The sequence below is a fragment of the Stegodyphus dumicola genome, chromosome 12 (assembly GCF_044657685.1).
Source record: "Stegodyphus dumicola isolate Sdum_Otavi_A_Nest chromosome 12, ASM4465768v1".
NCBI classification, from domain to species: Eukaryota; Metazoa; Arthropoda; class Arachnida; order Araneae; family Eresidae; genus Stegodyphus; species Stegodyphus dumicola.
The window spans coordinates 108402789-108422995 of NC_140779.1; the positions used below are offsets into that span (position 1 = coordinate 108402789).

The window sequence follows — 20207 nt, forward strand, 5'->3', positions numbered from 1 at the left end:
TTTGCAAGAAAGATTGGTGCAGCTTTGGTGGATCTCTGCGAACGTTCATGATTCAGTGTTAGCCAAATTTCATGGTCAATGGAATAATATGTAAGTACCTTTTTAAATATTTAATTTCCTTTTGTTTTTCTTGCAGAATAATAATTTTTCACCTCGTTCTCATCCTCCATTGTCTGAACCTGAGATTTTAGAGCAGCCAAGTTTAAAAAAGGCAATTCTTGAACTTGTGAGTGTCTTAGATGTAAGGAACATGTTCAGTGAAGTTGAGGAAACTGACTGACAAGTAATCAAGTTCATCCTTGCTTGAGGCTCAAAGTTGTCTTACATTGTGCTGTTTGTTATAAATGTGTCTTAAAAATACCATCATCTGAGTCATACCGTGTTATGCAATTATTAATATAAATTTATTTATATATAAAATAACAGATGCATTTATTTTATTCTTGTTTTAAGATGGAAAAAATTTAATTTTCTTTGTTTACAACTAATACAGCATATGTTTGCAATATAAAGATGTTTTTTCAAATATCTGTTACCTCTTTTAATAATTTTTTTTTTTTTTTAACTGTAATATATGTACGTACAAGGAATACTTGGCATGTTTTTCATTTCTACTTGTAGTTTCCTTTGTTGAATCAATGATTTAATGTAAAAATTATTTTAATATAATTCTTGTTTGTTAAGAATTTCTACATTCTTGTTGCATAGTATTTGTTATTCTGTGGAGTGTTTTTCTATTGTAATTCCTTTAAACTTGATGGTGTAAGTCTTATATATTTAAAAGCAAATTAATACTGTCATAACAAAAAGTTATTATTTGATGTGGGTTGGAACAGTGGAAAGGTGTTTATAAGATATATATTTTTGATTAATTTACTATACTGTTTTGTTTTCTAGTCTTGTACAGTCTTGTATTTCACTAGTTAGTTTCGTAAAATTTTATTTAAACATTGTAGTCAAATATATCAAAAAGGAAATTGTGTGGGAGAAATATAGAAATGCTGAATGTATTTTATGAAGTAAAATATTTAACAGGCCATTATTCTTCTGTATTAATTATTTTTTCTCTTATTGATTTTATGGGTATATGAAAGAAAGTTTAAATGCTGTATGTTTATTTAATTTTGTTATGCTGTGTGCAATGTTTATGAGTTTATGTATTTAAACAATATGATTTTTATCCAGTAAATATTTTATTGTCCAATTCTTGGTATAAAAAATTCTATTTAGTAATATATTTCTGTATATTATCAAGTCATCATATATGTGGTATCGGCAGTAATATAGTCATATATAGTTTAAGATTATTGTAATAGCAAAATAATATTTGCTCTTGATGTGGTTATAATTTTTAATTTCTTTTCATCTGTGACAAAGGATTGTGATTTTAACTTATAATTTCAAAAGAGAATATATATATATATATATATATATATATATATATATAAATTGAAAAAGAAAATGTAAAGCGAACTGGTAATTAGACGTAAGACCTATCTGGTCTCAAAAACTTTTGCACATAATGCTGCATATATATATTCTTTTATTTCATTAAGAAAATTTTTTTTTACACTTTTGTTTCTTCTGAAGTAATGAACTTAGTAAGCTTTCTGTAAAAAAGTTGTATTTGTTCATTGATTTTTATTTATTTATTTATTTATTTGCTTGCTGCAGGTTTAACTGGTTTTACTAGCTTTAAACCAAGTTTCAGTATGTTGTTTAACCCTTTCACAACCAGTTTTTTCTTTTAAAAAAAAAGATAAATTAGGGGTTTATTAGGTAAAATAAAGTAGAAATAGCAATATTCTGCCCAATTATAAGCAAAAATTTACTGTAAGGGCCATTTTGGAGGTGGGACATATGTATCCCACTGGTCTTTTTAGTTGGGACACGTGTCCCATTGGGGTTGAAGTGACAATATAAAACATAGTGAAAAGTTCAGTTTTCTAGTTCTAAATGAATTTCACAATACTTTTGGAACAGTTTTATCAGAAAACACCTACCTACACAACATTATTTATGAAATTTCTATGTATGGTACATTGCAAAACAGTTTTTACATAGTGCAATTTTACACATGGCGCAAACAGTTTTTGTTCGGGTTTCTTTATTTTGTTTGGCACAGCGGGCACATCTTCTTCTTGTTGGCCCTTCTAATGGCAAATGATCTCCAACATTCAACATCAGTTTTGTTGCATTTGACGGTCGACCTGATTTCTTCCTCTTGACAATTGCATTTTCTTTGCCATGAGCAATCATTAATTCGGCTAGGGGGACAATGTATTGCAAGAGAGGTATTTTCCTATGTTTGGTTTCTTGAAACAATATGTGTGCATTCACAACAGCTGTCATCAAAAGTTTATAAAATACTTTTTTCCACCATTTTGTAGATCTTCTCTCAAAATCATATAGGCATATCTTTTGATCAGACAAATCTACTCCTCCCATAAATCTGTTATAGTCGGCAATAGCGGTAGGACAATTTGTCATTACTTTTTCTCCATCTTTCTGCTTGCGTTTTACTTGTATGACATCAGGTCCGTGGCAATTACTCAGAATCAGAACTTCCTTTGAATCTTGCCATCTTGCTGCAAGAGTTCCTCTTCTATTCTGGAGAAATTCTGAATCACCTTTTTGAAGTTTTTCGTCAGAGAATTTTGGCATGTCTTTTCTACGAGAAATACAAGTACCAACAGAAGGAAAAGATATGTTATCCAATAAGTTTACACTTCTAAAAAATCTATCAAATGTAAGTGTAACATCTGGGTTACGTATTGTTGAGGAAAGTTTTAGAACAACTCTTTCTCCAAGTATTGTACCCTCATGATCTGTATTATCCATGTCTTTGCCAGAATATATATTGAAGTCATATGTGTAGCCCGTAGCAGCATCACATCTCTCCCACACTTTGATTCCCCGTTTTATTGGCTTTAGGGGTAAATACTGCTTTCGGCTAGAACGACCTTTGAATTTAGCCATGGATTCATCGATGCTTTGAAAGGGACTATCTTCGCGAGCTTGCATAAATGTCCTTTTGAAACATGCCACCACTTCATCCATATAATATGTCTTTGGAGCATTTGCATCTTTTTCTGGATCATTGAAGTACATTTTTGCAAAGAGCAATAGGCATCTGTTACGGGAAATCGCATTTTTGATAGCTTCGTTTCCCAATGAAGAATTGCTGGACCAATAATCTGAAAAGTTCGGTACTTGATTATACGACATGACAAGCATGACTCCCAACACAAGCATAATTTCTGAAGGGTCTGTGTCAGGAATATCTACTTTTTTTTTCATGTCTCAGTAATTCAAGGCGCTGGTTGGTACATTGAGAAATAAAAATAAGAAGACTTCGTGGAAATACACATGAGAAACATTCTAATTCATTAGAGGATCTGTTGATTTTGGCCAGTATTGCAGTTGGACGGTCTTTAGATACATGGAGCCGTGGCTCAAAATTTGGACCAACATTTGACCAAATGACAGGATCAGTAGGTTTTGAAATAGTTTTTTTTTTTTTTTTTTTTAGTTTATTTTTTGCCTTGCACTTACATTTTGATACCTGCTCCACTTCATCGGGTGAGAAATCATCAGAGTCCGAGTCAACGGAGGGTTCTGATTAATGCTCAAGACATGACAGCTTTTGTTTCGGTGCCCTTGATGTTCCTGAATTTTCTCTCAATTCTTCACAGCTATCACTGTCTGAGGAACTAGGGACATATTCCTTGTCTATATCTGAATCGTCCAATTCATCACTTGAATCCGGTTCATTCAATAATTTAATTATTTCTTCCTTTGTCAATCCCTTCCTACGATTCATGATATTGCTATGCCTAAAAATACAGAAATGACCACTTTGAGAATGAGGCATAGATATATTTCAATAACCACTGGGACAATAATGTCCCAATAAAACAGACCATTGGGTTACAGACCATTGGCCATTGGCCATAAAACAGACCATTGGCCGAAAGGGTTAAAATGAGAATGTTGTTATTGACATACTCAAACTGAGATGCAATTATTTTAATAGTTTTTGTTCCAAGCAGTAACAAGATTTTAAGTGATGTTAACATATTCACAGATATACTTCTATAAAAATTCTAGTATCATTTAAAATAAATTCATATGCATTCAAAGTATACAGCAAATATGTCCCATAATATTATTTTTTTTCAAAATCTACAATGAAAATTCACTTACTTCAAATAAACTGCTTGATATGGCAAAAATAGACGAAAATCACATACAACGAAAACAGCACGTGTGTCCACTCATGTATCTTCGCCTAAAATGGCTGCCAGAATGTCCAAACTTTCCCGCTTGTCAAAACTGTGACGATAAAACAAAGAGCTCACAGGGCACTAGTGTCTATTGAGAAAAAATTACACTAAAAGGTAGATGTAATCACAGGAAACCAGTGTGACACTCGCGGCAATAAATTTTACGCTTGTTTTTCCCATTGGGTGATTTGGAAACATTTGCAGGACATATATGTCCCGGTGGGGCCGAAAGGGTTAAAATGAGAATGTTGTTATTGACATACTCAAACTGAGATGCAATTATTTTAATAGTTTTTGTTCCAAGCAGTAACAAGATTTTAAGTGATGTTAACATATTCACAGATATACTTCTATAAAAATTCTAGTATCATTTAAAATAAATTCATATGCATTCAAAGTATACAGCAAATATGTAATAATTAAATTCCAGAACTATAACTTTAAAAACCTATTTTTGATTTATGCATGAAGTAATTTTATTTATAAAACATCATAATTCTGTGGACTTTTAACAAAATAATATTGACCTCCAGAAGGTCTAAAAAATGGCCTTTGTATTACAAGTGGCAAAATATTAACTCAGTGGCATATTTTTTCACGCATATATATCTAGTTTGTCTTTCTATGCATAGCAGATTATGTCTATTTTGAATCATTCTGAAAGTTTATATTTGAAAATATATTTCTTAAAATATTCTTATGAGAAATCCTGTCAGTAGATGAGAAGAACAAATCTACTTAGACATCAAATCTATGTGTAATTTATTTTGCTGTGAAAATGTCATTATTAAAGTCATTTAAATTTGAAGCATACACGAAAACTCTTTCTGCTAGTCAACTGTATTATTTCATTCCTTCTGTAAATAAAGAAGGAAAAGTTGATAAGTTGTTGACTCCTGTTGCAAATTTGTAAACCTGTTTGCTTGTAACATGTATAAGTTTTTAATTCACTGGAGAACTAGGTGAACATCCTTTGTTAAAATATGAATATTTGTTATGTTGGATATGAATGACTTCAGTTTACTAAATTTGAGTATTGTGATGTAATAAATATAAAGCATTATAATAAGTGTTATTAATTTTTTAGCATTCCTTTTGAAATTATTTTCTCTAAGAACTATTGAGATAATTTTCTTGATTGCAACTTTTTTGTATTATTTTTTGCAACATAGTCATAAATTTCATTACATATATTTTGTTGCATTATTGCAAGCATTATTTATCAACATAGTATTTTTGTTGCTGTATATTCTTTGTACATTTCTGGATTGTACATATCTGTAATTAACAAAATATAGCCGTACCATATATGTGATTACTAATGATGTTTTTACCACAAAATGGGTAATGAAGTATCTTATGCTTAATTTTTTTCCCCCTGTAATATCGTTGGAAATGCATCTGCATTTTTGATGAAAATCGTTGATTGTATTTGATTTTTTTTTTTTTTTATGTCTAAGTATTAATTTATTATGTTTAAGTATTAATTTTTTATGTCTGTCTGTCTGTCTGTTTTTTTTTTTTTTTTTTTTTTTTTTAACTTTGATGTATTTGAGTAAAATTTTTGTAGTCACATTCAATATTGTGTTTTGTGGAGAAAGCTTAAAAGATCTACTTCAGCCTTAAGTAAGGAAGAACTTTAAAATGATGTTGGCATATCATTGCTATGTAAAGTCAAATTTACATTTTATGCTAATTTGGAGAAAGGAGAGTAATCTGTAATTCATCTTATTCTTCTAAATTTTGTAAAAAAAAGTATAAATGCTTCTACACTTTAAAAAGCTAAACTAAATTGCGCTTTTATCTGAATGTATGTATGTGTGTGTATATATAACTATATATGTACATATTTTGAGAGATTTATGCTTTATGAATATGAGATTAAAAATGTTGTCATTTTTATGAAATATTTGATCATTTTATCGGGTTTTCTGCACATAGAAACGTTTTTATGCGCTTTCTTGCTTAAAATTTAGCTTCTTTGAATTAAAAGCCTTACTGCAATGAAATATCGTGATATGTGTGTAAAATCATTGAAAGCATCTTACTTTAAATCATTTTATTAGAAAAGTTTTAAAATTGTGTAAAGTAAATAAATTATGTCCTTTGTAATTAGCATATGCTTTTAATAATATAGAATATGTATGACTTTGAGTTAAGTATAAATAAAAGTATTTTAGAAAATAAAAATTGCTTTGAATAACTAAAGTTGAAGCAGAAATATGTACCTCTTAATTGTAATGCTTTCATGCACTTAGCTGTAGACATAATTTGTAGACATCAAAATTTAATTTGTATTAAAAATGTCTTAACTGCTTATAATGTTATCTCTCATTGTTTTTATTTTTCTGTTTGTGTTTTAATTTCATTGATTATCATCATATTAGTATTTTTAATTATCATAATTAGATTTGATCATATTGGTATTTTTTTATGAACATCTTATTTAAATTTTCTAATGTTGTCTGAAAAATTGCAGCTTACTGGTTAATTATGCTTCTTATATTTCTTATTATCATTTTTTTCGATAATTTAAAAAACAATTTTTTAACAATATTTTAGAGGGGAAGAATATTTTCTTTGTTCTTCTTCCCCTCCCTATATGGCTACTTTATTCCAGCCTGAAATATTAAATGATATTGTTGTTACTTTAAATGAATTTCATTTATTACTTTTCTTGAGGAGCCAATCTGATATTAGACAAGTTGTATTTGATTGAAATGTCACGTTTAATAATAAAGGAAAGTTTTCACGGGTTTATGTAATCTGAATAAAATGCATATAATAATATAATTCAAATAAGAAAATTTTAAAAAAAATCTGTATAACTGTTTTATAAATAAACCTTATCCCAAGTTACGTGGAGTAGCCTTTTGTGGTATGTTAATTTTTTATTTATATTATACTTAAATTTAAAAAAAAAATCCTAATAGTTAGTTACCTAGACATGTAACTTGTGCATTAGTTTTATTATATCCTCTTAGATTCATATTTCAACTGTGTGCTGATTTGTAACACATGTGTAAAGTCATTGTTTTTGCAGACATAAACAGGTTTTATTCTGAGACTTCTGTCCCCTACTCCAAAGATAATGTTTTGTGTAATTAAAGAAACGTTCGAACTTCATCTTAATGTTATGTACTTTTCTAACATCAAAATAAAAATTTTCATATTATTATTTTCCTAGCAAAGCTACATGAGTCCATGATTTATGAAGAATGTAATAAATATTATTCTTTTGTTAATATTGTTAATAATTTTCTATTTTCCCAGCAATATCACAAAGTCTTTGTTTTGAAAAGGAAATTATTCTTTTATACATAGTGTTAAGATGATATTAGAAAGTGTTTCATTTTTCCATTATAATACGTGCATAGTAATATTTTACATCAGAAGATGCCATTGTAGACAGTAAAATTGGTTCAGAATGTTTTATTTATTTCCAAAAGTTATCACTGTTTCGGTCTCGTTCTTCATATGAAGCTTACTCTGAGGACTGAACATCAGCATATCTATATCAAATAATAAAGTGATAATCATTCTATGGATGAAAGTGTATACAATACTGCACAAATAAAATCTCTAATATAAAAGTGATATAGCTATAAATATTTTATTAGTTAATTGCATTATGAGGAGGAAAACATGTTAAAAGGATTGAGATATGTATGGAATATTAAAATAAATTCTGCATACTGTTATGAGTGATTTCTTTAATTTTACTGTAAATGAAAATTCCAGTCACTTCTCCTAAGTCCTAGAATAAATCCTAAATAAATGTCTGTATGGTAACCGGTCTTATTGATTGACTGTTTTTTTTACTATTAAAATATTTTTGTTTTATGCTGTATCGTTCATTTTTACTTGGGTATTAGAAAGTTACATACACTTTATAAATCCTTTGTTTTCATGAAATAGATCTTACTTTTGCTCTTACAAACATTGATTCTAAAAGCCATATTATGTTGGATTAGTGTTTTAAATTTTTCAAGTAATTGCATCAACAGTAAACTGTTTTGTAGCTTTTCCATAACAAGACAAAACATACCAAATAATTTTCTACCGAAAGATATATGAACTACCAACATTTCAGATTCTCTACTATTAAATTAAATGTGTTCTTATCTCTTATAAGAGTGTTTTTGTTTTCAAAGTAAATATTAGTAATCAAAATATTTTAAATGTGTCTGTCTTTTTTTTTTAATTAAAATGACTGACTAAAGAGATAAAATTTCTTATACTCAGAAAATGTTAAGCGCAGTCAAGATGAGATGTTGATACTTCCTCACTAGAACTGTCAGGTTCGTACATATATCTATCTAGAGAAATTTGTTTAGTACATGTTGTCCTATGGTGGAAATGATATGATTTTTTTAATAACTGTAGTTGTATAATTTAATAATTTTGTGCATCATGTAAAATATATCTTGTGATGGTTATTGGAAAAAGAAGCATGTCTATTAATGTTACAAGTTACATAACTTAAATATTTTATTTGAAAATGTAACTTAACAATATTTAGTTCTTTATTTAGTAAAAAATCATATAAAATCTAATTAAGTAATTGCTCTGCATATTATATTTTATTATGTGCCAAATTTGATTTATGTTTATAAACAGATCTGGAATTTACCTTCTGAAATTAATTATATTTACATGAAATGAAGAAATCTTTAATTACATTTTAATGTAATAGTTCAAGGTTTTCTTACTTTTCAAGTTCATACTTTTGAAGTAATTTAAGCGTGTATTGTATTAAAAGTAAAAATATGAATAAAATTTTTTAAATTCACATGTTTTTTAATATCATCAGATATTTGTAATTGAATTAACTTCACATACTGTTATGTTTGTGTATACCATGAAATGGTATATACAGTATGCAAAATTAACTTTATGTAATATGTTATCTAATGCTACATTATTTAATATGCTAAAGAGGAAAAAATGGGGTATCTTAAAAGTTTGGCTGTTATTGCTGCTAAATATTTTGTATGTATATAGGTTTGTATATATATTTCTTTTTATTTTTAAATACCACCCCCCCCCTCTGGTAGCTTTCTTCTATTTATCCGTATTTGCACTGCATTTTACACTTATGCAGTTGTTATTTTAAATTTCAGATCTATTTATAAAATGATTATTTTGTCTAGAAGTTTTTTGTTTCTAAATATTGCATATAAAGATTTGTTGATTGCTTATTCATCAGAAATTTTGATGTAATATTGAATCTCTGATTATATAATGGTTTCTGATGGTAATAATAAAATATTTAAGTTGTTAATAAACTTTATCACATACTATTAAATTTGTATGTTTACTTTGAGGTAGACTGTTGTATATCACCTTTAAGGAATATAACTTGTCATATCTCTCATTAATTATTTCATTAAACATTTTTAATTTCTTGCAAGTATTATTGTTTTAAATTAAATTGATTGATATATGGCAGAGAGAAAATAAATGCTAATTAAAATTTAAAAAAAAAGTTTGAAGCAAAAATAACTTCATTTCTTTCTTTAATGATTTCATTAAATACTTTTAGTTTCCTGCAAGTATTATTGTTTTAAATTAAATTGACTGAGATGTTGCAAAGGAAAAAAGAATACTAATTAAAATTTCAGAAAAAAGTTTGAAAGAAATATAATTTCTCTCTTTAATGATTTAATTAAAAATTTTAAATTTCCTGCAAGTATTGTTGTTTCAGATTAAATTGGCTGAGATGTGGCAGAGGGAAAAAGAATATTAATTAAAATTTTTTTAAAGTTTGATATAAATTTATTCAAAAAAATACCCATACATAACAAAATACATAGTTTTATAGTAATACAAATTTGGAACATCTTGATTTCAAGATGAGAACATCGCTTTGGCATATGTTTAATATTTTCAGATACTTATATGGGTAAAAATATATATATGGGTATTTTTGGGCCAAAAATTGCTGCTTCACAAAGTCAAAGAATTGCACAAACTCGGTATCCATGTACACGTCAACCTATTTTCACTTAAAAAAAAAATAAGAGAATTGCACACTCCCTTTATTCATATACACATCAATCTATTTTCACTTAAAACGTCAAAGGAACAGCCAATTCTATACTAGAGTCAAACAAAAAATATATAATCTCAATAAACTACATTTTAAATTAAACAATGAAATAACATAAAAAAGGAAATTCATCTTAGCACTACACAAAGGAGAAATTTCCGTGTGTTCAGTCAAACAAAATTCCTTAACAACATCCTAAAATTATCTGAACTATATACTGGCATCGCCACATAAATTCACAAAAATAAGAGTAAAAAATATCCTCCGACGTTTGACCATACGCATTTCCTTTGCACAAACAGGACACTTCAATGGCTACTAAGTAAACCTTCATTTACACGCCAATCAATTAATCCTTTTTTCCTTTTTGTTTCGTATCGTACAGAAACTTCAAATTAATCTTACCACATTTAGCGATTTTACCGTGTAAACCAAATAATAACCATCTTACGTCCTAACCAACATCCAACATACAAACAAGCCCCTACAAATCTTTTCTCCCGTTATTAAAATTCACAGCAATCGCGCAACCAATATGTCATAATAGGATTTCCATAACATTCAACTACTCAGGTTACCATAAATGAAACAACTTAGCAATAATCCAAGGGGCACCCTTAAATATACTATAACTCTTATATGAACTAAATGTGTATGTACTTTAATAATACATTAATTGAATCAAAGGATAAAATGTTGATTACATCTAGAAGTTTTTAAATACACGTGGTATGCTATAAACCATTTTGATTAAAGAAGAAATTTTAAGCTGTTCATAATTAAACTATATTATGAAATTTGTATATATATAAATGTGAGCTTGTTTAATCTTATTTTCTTACTTTTAAGAGATGACTATTATTAGAACAAGTTATGAAAGATACTGCAATCTTTTATTTTACCGGACTATTGGAGGAAGAAATTACATTTATGACTGTCAGCTATATGTATGTCTGTTAACACATGATCAAAGCAACATAGCAAGCATTGGCATCATTAGATACAGTTTTTTCTTGTTATGTGATGTATAGAAATTCTACAAATTGAAATTTCTAGACTATTTGATTGCATGATTTAATAAAACATAAGAATGTAGGTACTTTATTTTGTTTTCTGAGGCAATGATTTCTTTTTCTATATACAGTACAAAGTCTAATTCGGACTCGTCGGGACTTCGGCGATTCCGGATTAGGAGTTTTTCCGGGTTATAGATCATCAGTTTAAATCTGGTAAGTTGGCATGCCGAAATTATACAATTAAAAATATGAAATCGTAATTTATGTAATAAAGAGCGATTAGGATCTAAAGGGTATCAAAATTTACAAAAAAAAAACTTAATAATTATTTGTTTACTTTAGTAAACATTTCTGTCAATGTAAATTGTTTAAGTTGCTTCGTTTTGTGTGCTAATATTTTCTCTTTAATTCTATAAGCAGACATAATTTCTTGTTCAGTTACAAAGTTCCGCTGTTCAAGTACTGTAATTGCTGTGTCGAAAATACTGACTAATTTGTCAATCGAAATTTTTTCGTTTTCACTAACCTCTCAATCACTTTCTTCATGTCTTTATCCATTTTTTGCAGCAATTCCACATTTTGTTTGATGGGCATCGAAACATGCTTTCGCTTAGTAGATCCTGGTAGCTCCAGAATCGGAAACTCTTTTTGACATAATCGAAAGTTCAAGCTTACTTTTTATAAAATTGCTCTAACAGTCTGCAAAAAATAATAAGCCGGATCCAATTAGAAGATTAAGGCACAACGCAATCTGCAACATTAACTGAAATACATAATTAGATAATTTTAGCCTAGCTTATACCGTCCATTATACATTAAACGCGCATGCGTAACGTATTGTGCGCATTAAACGTGTTATGCATATGTGTAAACATATTATGGACATGCGTAAAAACTATGTATGCGCAGAAAGTTTGTAGCTTTGAGGTCCGGATTAAACACTTTGTACTGTATTTTATTATTAAATTGACATTCTCCAAATACACAACATAGTGCCATAGCAGTGTGACGACTTAAGGAAGCATAAACAGATTTTAAGGACTTTTATAAATTTAAATGAAAAGGAAATATTCAGTTCAAAATCCAAATTATGTGCTAAGCTGCATTAATTCCATGGTAATAATTATTAAAATCAAAGCCTAATCTAAGTAAACTCAAATATCAAATTCAATTGGAAATAATGATTTATCACAAAAATAAAACAAAATTTATGTAAATATATTTATGATTAAAAAATGCAAGTTAGAATAAACTTTAATTTGCAATAGCCCCTTAATTCTCTATTTTAAAATAGACGTTTATTTAAAAGTCATAAAATACACTCATGTCCATAAATTAAGGATAGTTCGGAGTCACGCGGAAATCAAACTCTAAAATAAATATATCACCTGTAAAATCACTACACACATCTTCAAGAATCGTATGAAAATTTCAGGAAGTAACCAGATGACACCGATGGTATGTCACAACGACGAGAGTGTAAGAGAGTGATATATACGGAATACAGGCAAAGAAGTAAAATTGTTCGCAGGCGCTTTATAAGCATTTCAGTGCAATAACCGAATAGTTATGACAAAGGACGCATTTGGATGATTTTTTACGTGGTAGAATTATCAGTCGTCTGGAATGTGGGCGTACCCAACTGGAAGTATCAGACAAACTTGGAATTGCCCAGAGTGTCATCTCCAGGCTTTGGCAACAATTCCAAGATGATGGTAATGTGAGTAGACATTACAGCACAGGTCGCTCCAGAGTTACAACGCCGAATGAGGACCAGTATTTGGCAGTTACTGCCAAAAGAAACAGGCAGAGCACAGCCTCAGACCTGTCTCGTCGGCTCTCTTCAGCCACTGGTACAACAATTTCAAGGCAGACCGTGTACAGACACTTAGGGCAGATTGGTTTATATGCTCGTAGACCTGTGAGATGCGTTCCACTTACTGCAACTCACTGTCGCCTGCGGTTAGCTTGGAGTAGAGAGCATGCATTGTGGACACCGCAACAGTGGGCTTGTGTGATGTTTTCCGACGAGTCCAGATTTAGCTTGCAGTCCGATTCTCGCCGGACGTTCATATGGAGATCTCCAGGTACCCGTTACCACCAAGAAAACATCATTGAACGACACTGTTACGGTGGTGCAGGAGTGCTCGTTTGGGGTGGAATTATTCTGGGTTCCAGAACTGACCTGCATGTTCAAATTGGAACCATGACAAGCCAAATCTATCGGGACGTCATTCTGGAACAATATGTACGTTTGTTTCGGGGTGCCATGGGCGCACAATTTGTGTTTATGGATGACAACGCCCGTCCTCACCGTGCAAACATCGTAAGTGAATGCCTTCAAATCGGAGGATATCACCCGTATGGACTGGCCAGCATTCTCACCGGACTTGAATCCAGTAGAGCACGTGTGGGACATGCTTGGCCGACAAGTCGCAGCCCATCAACTTCCTCCTACATGTCTACCGGAACTTCGGAGAGCATTGCTTTTTGAGTGGTGTAATATCCCCCAAGATCAGATCGATAATTTGATACTCAGCATGCCTAGGCGTTGTACGGACTGTATTGCATCGTCTGGGAGACATACAATGTATTAACAATCATACCAACCATGTAATATTGGTTTTTTGTAAATAGGTTTTTTTTTTTTTTTTTTTTTTTTTTTTTTTTTTTTTTTGTAATTTGCTCCAGGGAGAAAAATCGCTAATTTTTTTAATAATATCAAACATATAGCATCTTTTTTTGCTCTTTACCTTTTGTTTAATAAATAAGCTTTACAAATAAGTCAAATTTGTTTTGCTTCTAACTCTTCCTTTACCTGATTTTGCATTATCCTTAATTTATGGACATGAGTGTAATTAAAGGAACAAGAGATAAAATATCTTTAAAAATATGACTACAGTTTTATATTTAGAAATAAGTGCATGTGGGGCTGTTGATAAATTTATAAAGATATGTCTTTGAGCTTATATCGTTGAGAATACAATCTGATTATTATATTTTCTATTTAGGCTCCATAACTCTTATTACTCATAATATAAAATTGTAGAGAATTATTTAATCTCCTTTCCCAATTAAACTATATAAATTATTTTTTAATTAGTTCAGTAATTCTTTATGAGTTTTAAATAACTTTTCTTTATATTTTCGGCTTTAGTCTCAGTGGCACACCAGTCAAATTATTCAACTGAAAATCGTTTCTTTAATTACTTTTTTCCCTTCCAACAATACTGTTACATCAAATGGTCGAAAAAATCCAATGATTTTTCTAAAAAATAAGAAATCGTGTTAAAATCTCATTTAGACGTCCTTAAAAGCTTTTCTCACACTTTCCGATGGGGCAAATAATAAAATTCTGAGATTTTTAGTTCTTTAGTTAAGCGATGATATGTGCGAACTTTGTTTCAACTTTACAGTTTAAGAAATGTGAATCGAAATTTGCAAAAAATCGCTTTTCTACATTATATTGTTATCCATAGTGAGTGTGTGTGCAAAATTTGAGCTCCATAGCTTATTGGGAAATAAACTAAAAATCAAAGATGATGTTTTGATCATAGTGACAATAACACCATAAGCGAGTTAAGTAAAAGTTTATAAAACACTGCTAGTTTTTTAAAAACATTCGCCTTGTTTTTTTTATCATTCTTGTCTTAAAGGGATGAAGAGTTTGTTTTATAACCTTTGAAATTTCAAATCTGTATAACAGATACATTTCTGGATATTAGAAATTTAAAGCCCATAAAAGAGTACAATAGAGAAAATCTACTTTTAAAATGAATATAAACTTATGAATTCAAAACAAAAATTACGTGCTACGTTTCACTGCTAATGATTTCCCACCCCCTTGAAATGAATTGTTATACAAAAGTCTAGATATAAAAAAAAGGGGAAGTTAGCATTAGTAAAATGGCCGATAAGTTTGATTTATTTGGTTACGGCAAAGCACACTAGGGCTTAGTGCTATCTGCCTAAGAGGAGGGATACCTTTGTGGACGACTTTTTAAGGGAAGCTGGCTCGTATCCACGTTACACATGGAGAAACCACGAAAGCGCCCATGCAGCCAGTCCATTCACCTGTAATCGAACCCAGGCCGAAATCAAGGATTAGCGACTTCATTTCGGCTGTCTCTGGACCAATAAAATAGCAGAAGACTTTAAAAGTAAGCTTAATTTCTTTGCAATAAGGAGACTGAGATTAGCAAATAAGTAAATAAAATCAACTTTAGAGAAATTGGTACTTGCGTGTTACCGCAACTACCTTGATGCAGTTTGGCGATTTTTTACAGAACAAGAGGGTGATTCGGGGAATTTTCGGATACAGTAAATATGCAGCTACCTAGAGAACTGTAAAGTCGTTTAGAGACCTTTAAATTTCGACCATTTAAAGTCTGGTCGGGAGTGATGTAAGGATTATGCTAATTTTATTAACAGTTAAATTTTGAGTTAAACTTCCTTTCCTATTGCTTCTTAATCTCAACTTACCACTTCCGGCCAGAACGTAGTTTTAGAATCACGTTTGAATGCAAATGAGGAAGAGCGGTATATAACCGCGAAGTTCTACTGTCTGAGTGAGAGAGATATCAGATATTCTGGCTAGTACTCTTCCGTCTTTTTAGGCTACTCTCTCGTAAGCTAGTATTACGCTCGGCCGTACTTTAGGCCTTTGATAACTTCGCAGTTATAGTGATACGAATTTTCAGGGTTCAGCGATAGCTTTTATTGCATCAAAGGCACTGCAAGTTGACATTTCCGTCTCCTTTTCAGCTGCGCGAATTGTAGCTCTCGCAAGCTGCCGTCTCCTTTCCAGCTGCGCGAAATGTAGATCTCGCAAGCGACTTGCGAGAGCTACAATTTATAACTGCAGTAATGTCCTGATCCAAAATCTGAAGACTTGTTGCTATTTAGAGAGAAAAAGTGAACATTTACATTGTGTTTAAGTTCAGATCATGATTGTTAAAGTGTATTTCTACCCGTTGTCCTAAGAGGTTTTTAATTAAACGGGACGGAGCATTTTTGAATTCAGCTCTAGCAGAGAAACGACAGACAAAAAGTCTGAAAAATTCTGAAAGTTCATTTTAAATGACAAAATCTAATGATGCAACGGACTAAAAAAGAGTTCGTAATTTCTGTTAACAGAAATCTGCGTTAACCGATAAAACCTCCTTCAGGATCATAAACAAATAATAATCAATATACACTATAGAATGTTTGCAGGATGTTCTGTAAAGCTAACACCTGCAAGTGGGACACATGTTTATGGAAATCCAGGGAATTTATTTTTGCATACCAGACATCTAGCAGTGTGTCTTACCCATTTCTGCGGATGAGGATACTCTTTATAGAGAAGCAGTGTGATGCTCAAAGATAATTCCAAATTATTTTACAGTTACCATTACATGGCATTTACCATTTACATTTTACGATTTTGCCATCATATGACATTTGAATTTGGATTTTACCATTATATGGCAAGAATAAGTTTCATATTATCACCAGCGTAATATTAAGTAAAAGAAGGTTTGTTAGTATAAGTGGACACACAGAGCTTCAGATCTTTAAGAGGAGCTGTGTTATTGACAATAGGCACAAATAAAGTTTCTGGAACTTCTTTCAATTTTTTGAGATTCTATGGATTTATCTGAGCTGATTATCCTTCCGCCTTTCATATTTATGGCTCAGCTTGGCAACTTAAGGACGCCAAACTAGCGCCGGTTTGGCGTGAGCATAATACATCGTTAACATACTGGGGCCCGATGGCCTTTTAGGACATCAAATATTATAAAATTACATAAATAAAATATGCATACCTATGTAGTTTAACAAATCATTAAATAGAACACTTGTACAAACTCAGCATAGTGAAGCATAATGAGCGCTTTCAGCATAAATTAGGAATGTAGAAATAATCTAATCTACAAAACAAAACTTAATTAAAATCGTAATAAAGAAATGAAGTCATATATATATATGTGTGTGTGTGTGTGTCTGTGTGGGAATCGTGCCTTAACGAAGCACCAGATGTCGCTGTCTATCTCTAGTCTGTAGGAACTCTCCAGATAAACACGTCTTCACTTGGTTCGAGAAGTCCGACAGAAGCGGTCTAACAGAACGCTCGCGAACAGTGGCGGCTCGTGGCTTAAATTAGTGGGGGTGCTGTTCCAAAGAAATTTAACCTTTGTTTTAAAATTGTCTAAAAGGAAATAAACATGTATAAAAAGAATATTTATTTTGAAACTTCATTAAATCTTACAAGAAAAAAAATTAAACATTTCTTAATTACTTTAACCAAAATTGTTACAGTTAAACCTTTTTCTATTCATTTAAAAATGAAATCCATTCTTCTTGTTTTAATTCGCGCGAAAAGATGAATAATTTTCTCCTTGATCTCCGGATGACAACTGAGGAAATTTTTCTTTATTGAAATCAATGCAAGCGCATTTAGTCTTTTCGAATTCCTAGTGCTTCTTAGAAAAGTTTACATTCTTTTAAATGTTGAAAAACAGCGTTCTGCCTCTGATATAGTCATTGGAACTCTCAAGAGAATTTTTTAGCTGTTTCGTAATTTCACTAAGAACATCACCTAGATTATTTTCGAAGATAAATTTCAGTAGCTCAATTAATTTGCAGTATTCATGGATATCAGATCTACAATAGAATACTTTCAGTTCAGTTTCAAGCTTTTGTTTGTCAATCATTAAATATGCTTCAGTGGTCAGTACTATTTCTTCTGTAGAATGTTCATTCTTAAAACTAGCGAAGCATTTCTTGTTTAACAATTTAGCAGCTGCTAAGTATTTAGTGGAAGAATATTTGTGCATTATATCAATACATAGTATTAAGTCACATATTTCCTTAGCTTCTGCCATCAGTGTCTTTGAAAAATTCTTACAGTACGTTCAGTTTCTTAATTCTAAAATAGCAGTTTTTAAATTTGTTATATATTCGTTAACTTGAAACAACACACTAATTTCTCTGGATTGCATCTAGTTGTATGTTATTTCAACATGAGGCATCTGATAAAAAAAGCTCTAACCAAAACTTGAAATTATCATCATATAGTTTTTTTTTTTTTTTTTTTTTTAATTCCTGTTGCTTTTGCAATAGTTTGATCTGCATTTGATGTTGATTGAATTTCAGTAAGGCAATTTTTTAAAGGTTGCAAATTTTCATGAACTCTGTTTATGGTCCGTATGATGAGCGAAGGAATACCACACGCGCGGAGTAAAACGAAATCACGTTTCCAACAACATGCTAGAATTTCGGCACTGCAAGAGCGACAGTGCTCTTATCGCAACCCGGCTCGCGTGCTGCTTTCTGTGCGCGCATGCGCAGAACAGCCAAGCACCACGTAGCTGAAACTGTGAAGCGTGCAGGCATATTCACAAAGCCTACAGACAATTTCGCTACGGGCTGCTCTCATTGGAGAAAACATCTGCTTGGCGGTCATTTGGAATGGCGAATTATCGCCCTGTAGGAGTGGTAATTAACAGCAAACAAACGGAAACAGCGTTTATTTCATTCAATATTTTTTTTTTAGTTTATGAATGAAAGCTTAGAGAAATTGTGGGGAATATATCTTAAATAACCTACTGATCTTATTAATAGTTTATTTGTATTTGAATTTAAACTTTTAAAAGTACGTAATTGTTTTACAAGAAAAGGTTTTTATATCGAGACAGTATATGCACTTTTTCGTTATTTCACTTAGGAGGAGTCTTTTGTGTAAATTTTCATAGCGCATTAATTTATACAAATAAAGGAATATTAAAAAATTAACCTAATGAAAACATTCAGTAAACATTTAAGGGTGTCGGATACCTATTCTTTTTACGAGTAAGTATAACTAAAATTATATTTTATTCCATTATTATATCTATTGAAACGCTTTTCGGGATCTTCGATCGTAATCTTGCTTACTGGTACCTACTACAAAGAGTACAAACCAGTAAATAAAAATAAGAAAAATTAAAATTAACAAAAATAGAGAAAATAAAGGCGTTTAATTTTTAACACCGTACCCGAAGGCGAAAAGACAAATAATGACAAAGTCATTCAATAAAGTTAAAATAAAAATAAATCCGTATAAAGCAGAGTTTATGAAAGTTACGAGCAGAGATAGAACCGGGAACCTAGAAGTCTGATAATTATTCTTGCGCTTTTTACCACTGGGCTGCGGTTTCTCCGGTGGGTTATGCTCACTTTTTGGTACACGACGCTCAGATACAAATTGTAAAGGCGATGAACCAAAAGTCGCCAAGCACTAGATTCTGTAACCCTACCTCTTTTAACCAATCGGAGCAAACAGCAGAAGAAACGGTCTGTAGGCTTTGTGAATAAGCAGCGTGCAGTTCCAAACAAAGAATTTCGTACCTTTTTCACTAAGTAGGGGATGGCAACTGACATTAAGCTTACGGATTATGTATTGTAAAAGTATAAAGAAAGAATTAAAGACTAAAGGGCACACTATATTAAATATTAAAAATAAGAATAAATGGTAATAGGGGGTGCTGCAGTTCCACAGTGCTTATTACGAGCCGCCACTGCTCGCGAAGGAGCTACAACTAGACGCTTACTGGCCGCGCGTAGGCGATCGGACTTGTAACTTATCTAAAGTGACTGCACATAGGTGGTCAGCTGTGACTTTTACATCTCCATACTGGAACCAGTGTTGTGATTACTCTCCTAAACATATTTAATCCATTTGTACATACTCATTCCGTTTATCTTTTCTTCTATGAACCAGGAATAAAAACCTGATACTTTGAATCGTGAGTGTGATCTCTGTTTGATAATAAGACGTCACCGTCACAACTATGGGGCTCCAAGCCGGCGAACTTCCAAAAAGGTACTGTG

At 31.2% G+C, this 20207-nt stretch overlaps 1 protein-coding gene across 1 annotated transcript in view; it reads left to right on the forward strand.

Moving 5' to 3' along the window:
• Window positions 1–11442, forward strand: part of LOC118204587 (protein SCAI) — a 113701-nt gene extending 102259 nt beyond the window's left edge. Inside the window, exon 14 of the mRNA XM_085806777.1 lies at window positions 137–11442. Within this exon, the coding sequence (XP_085662903.1) occupies window positions 137–280 (144 nt within the window). The 3' untranslated portion in view covers window positions 281–11442. The remainder of the gene's footprint in view (window positions 1–136) is intronic.
• The last annotated feature ends 8765 nt before the right edge of the window (window positions 11443–20207 follow it).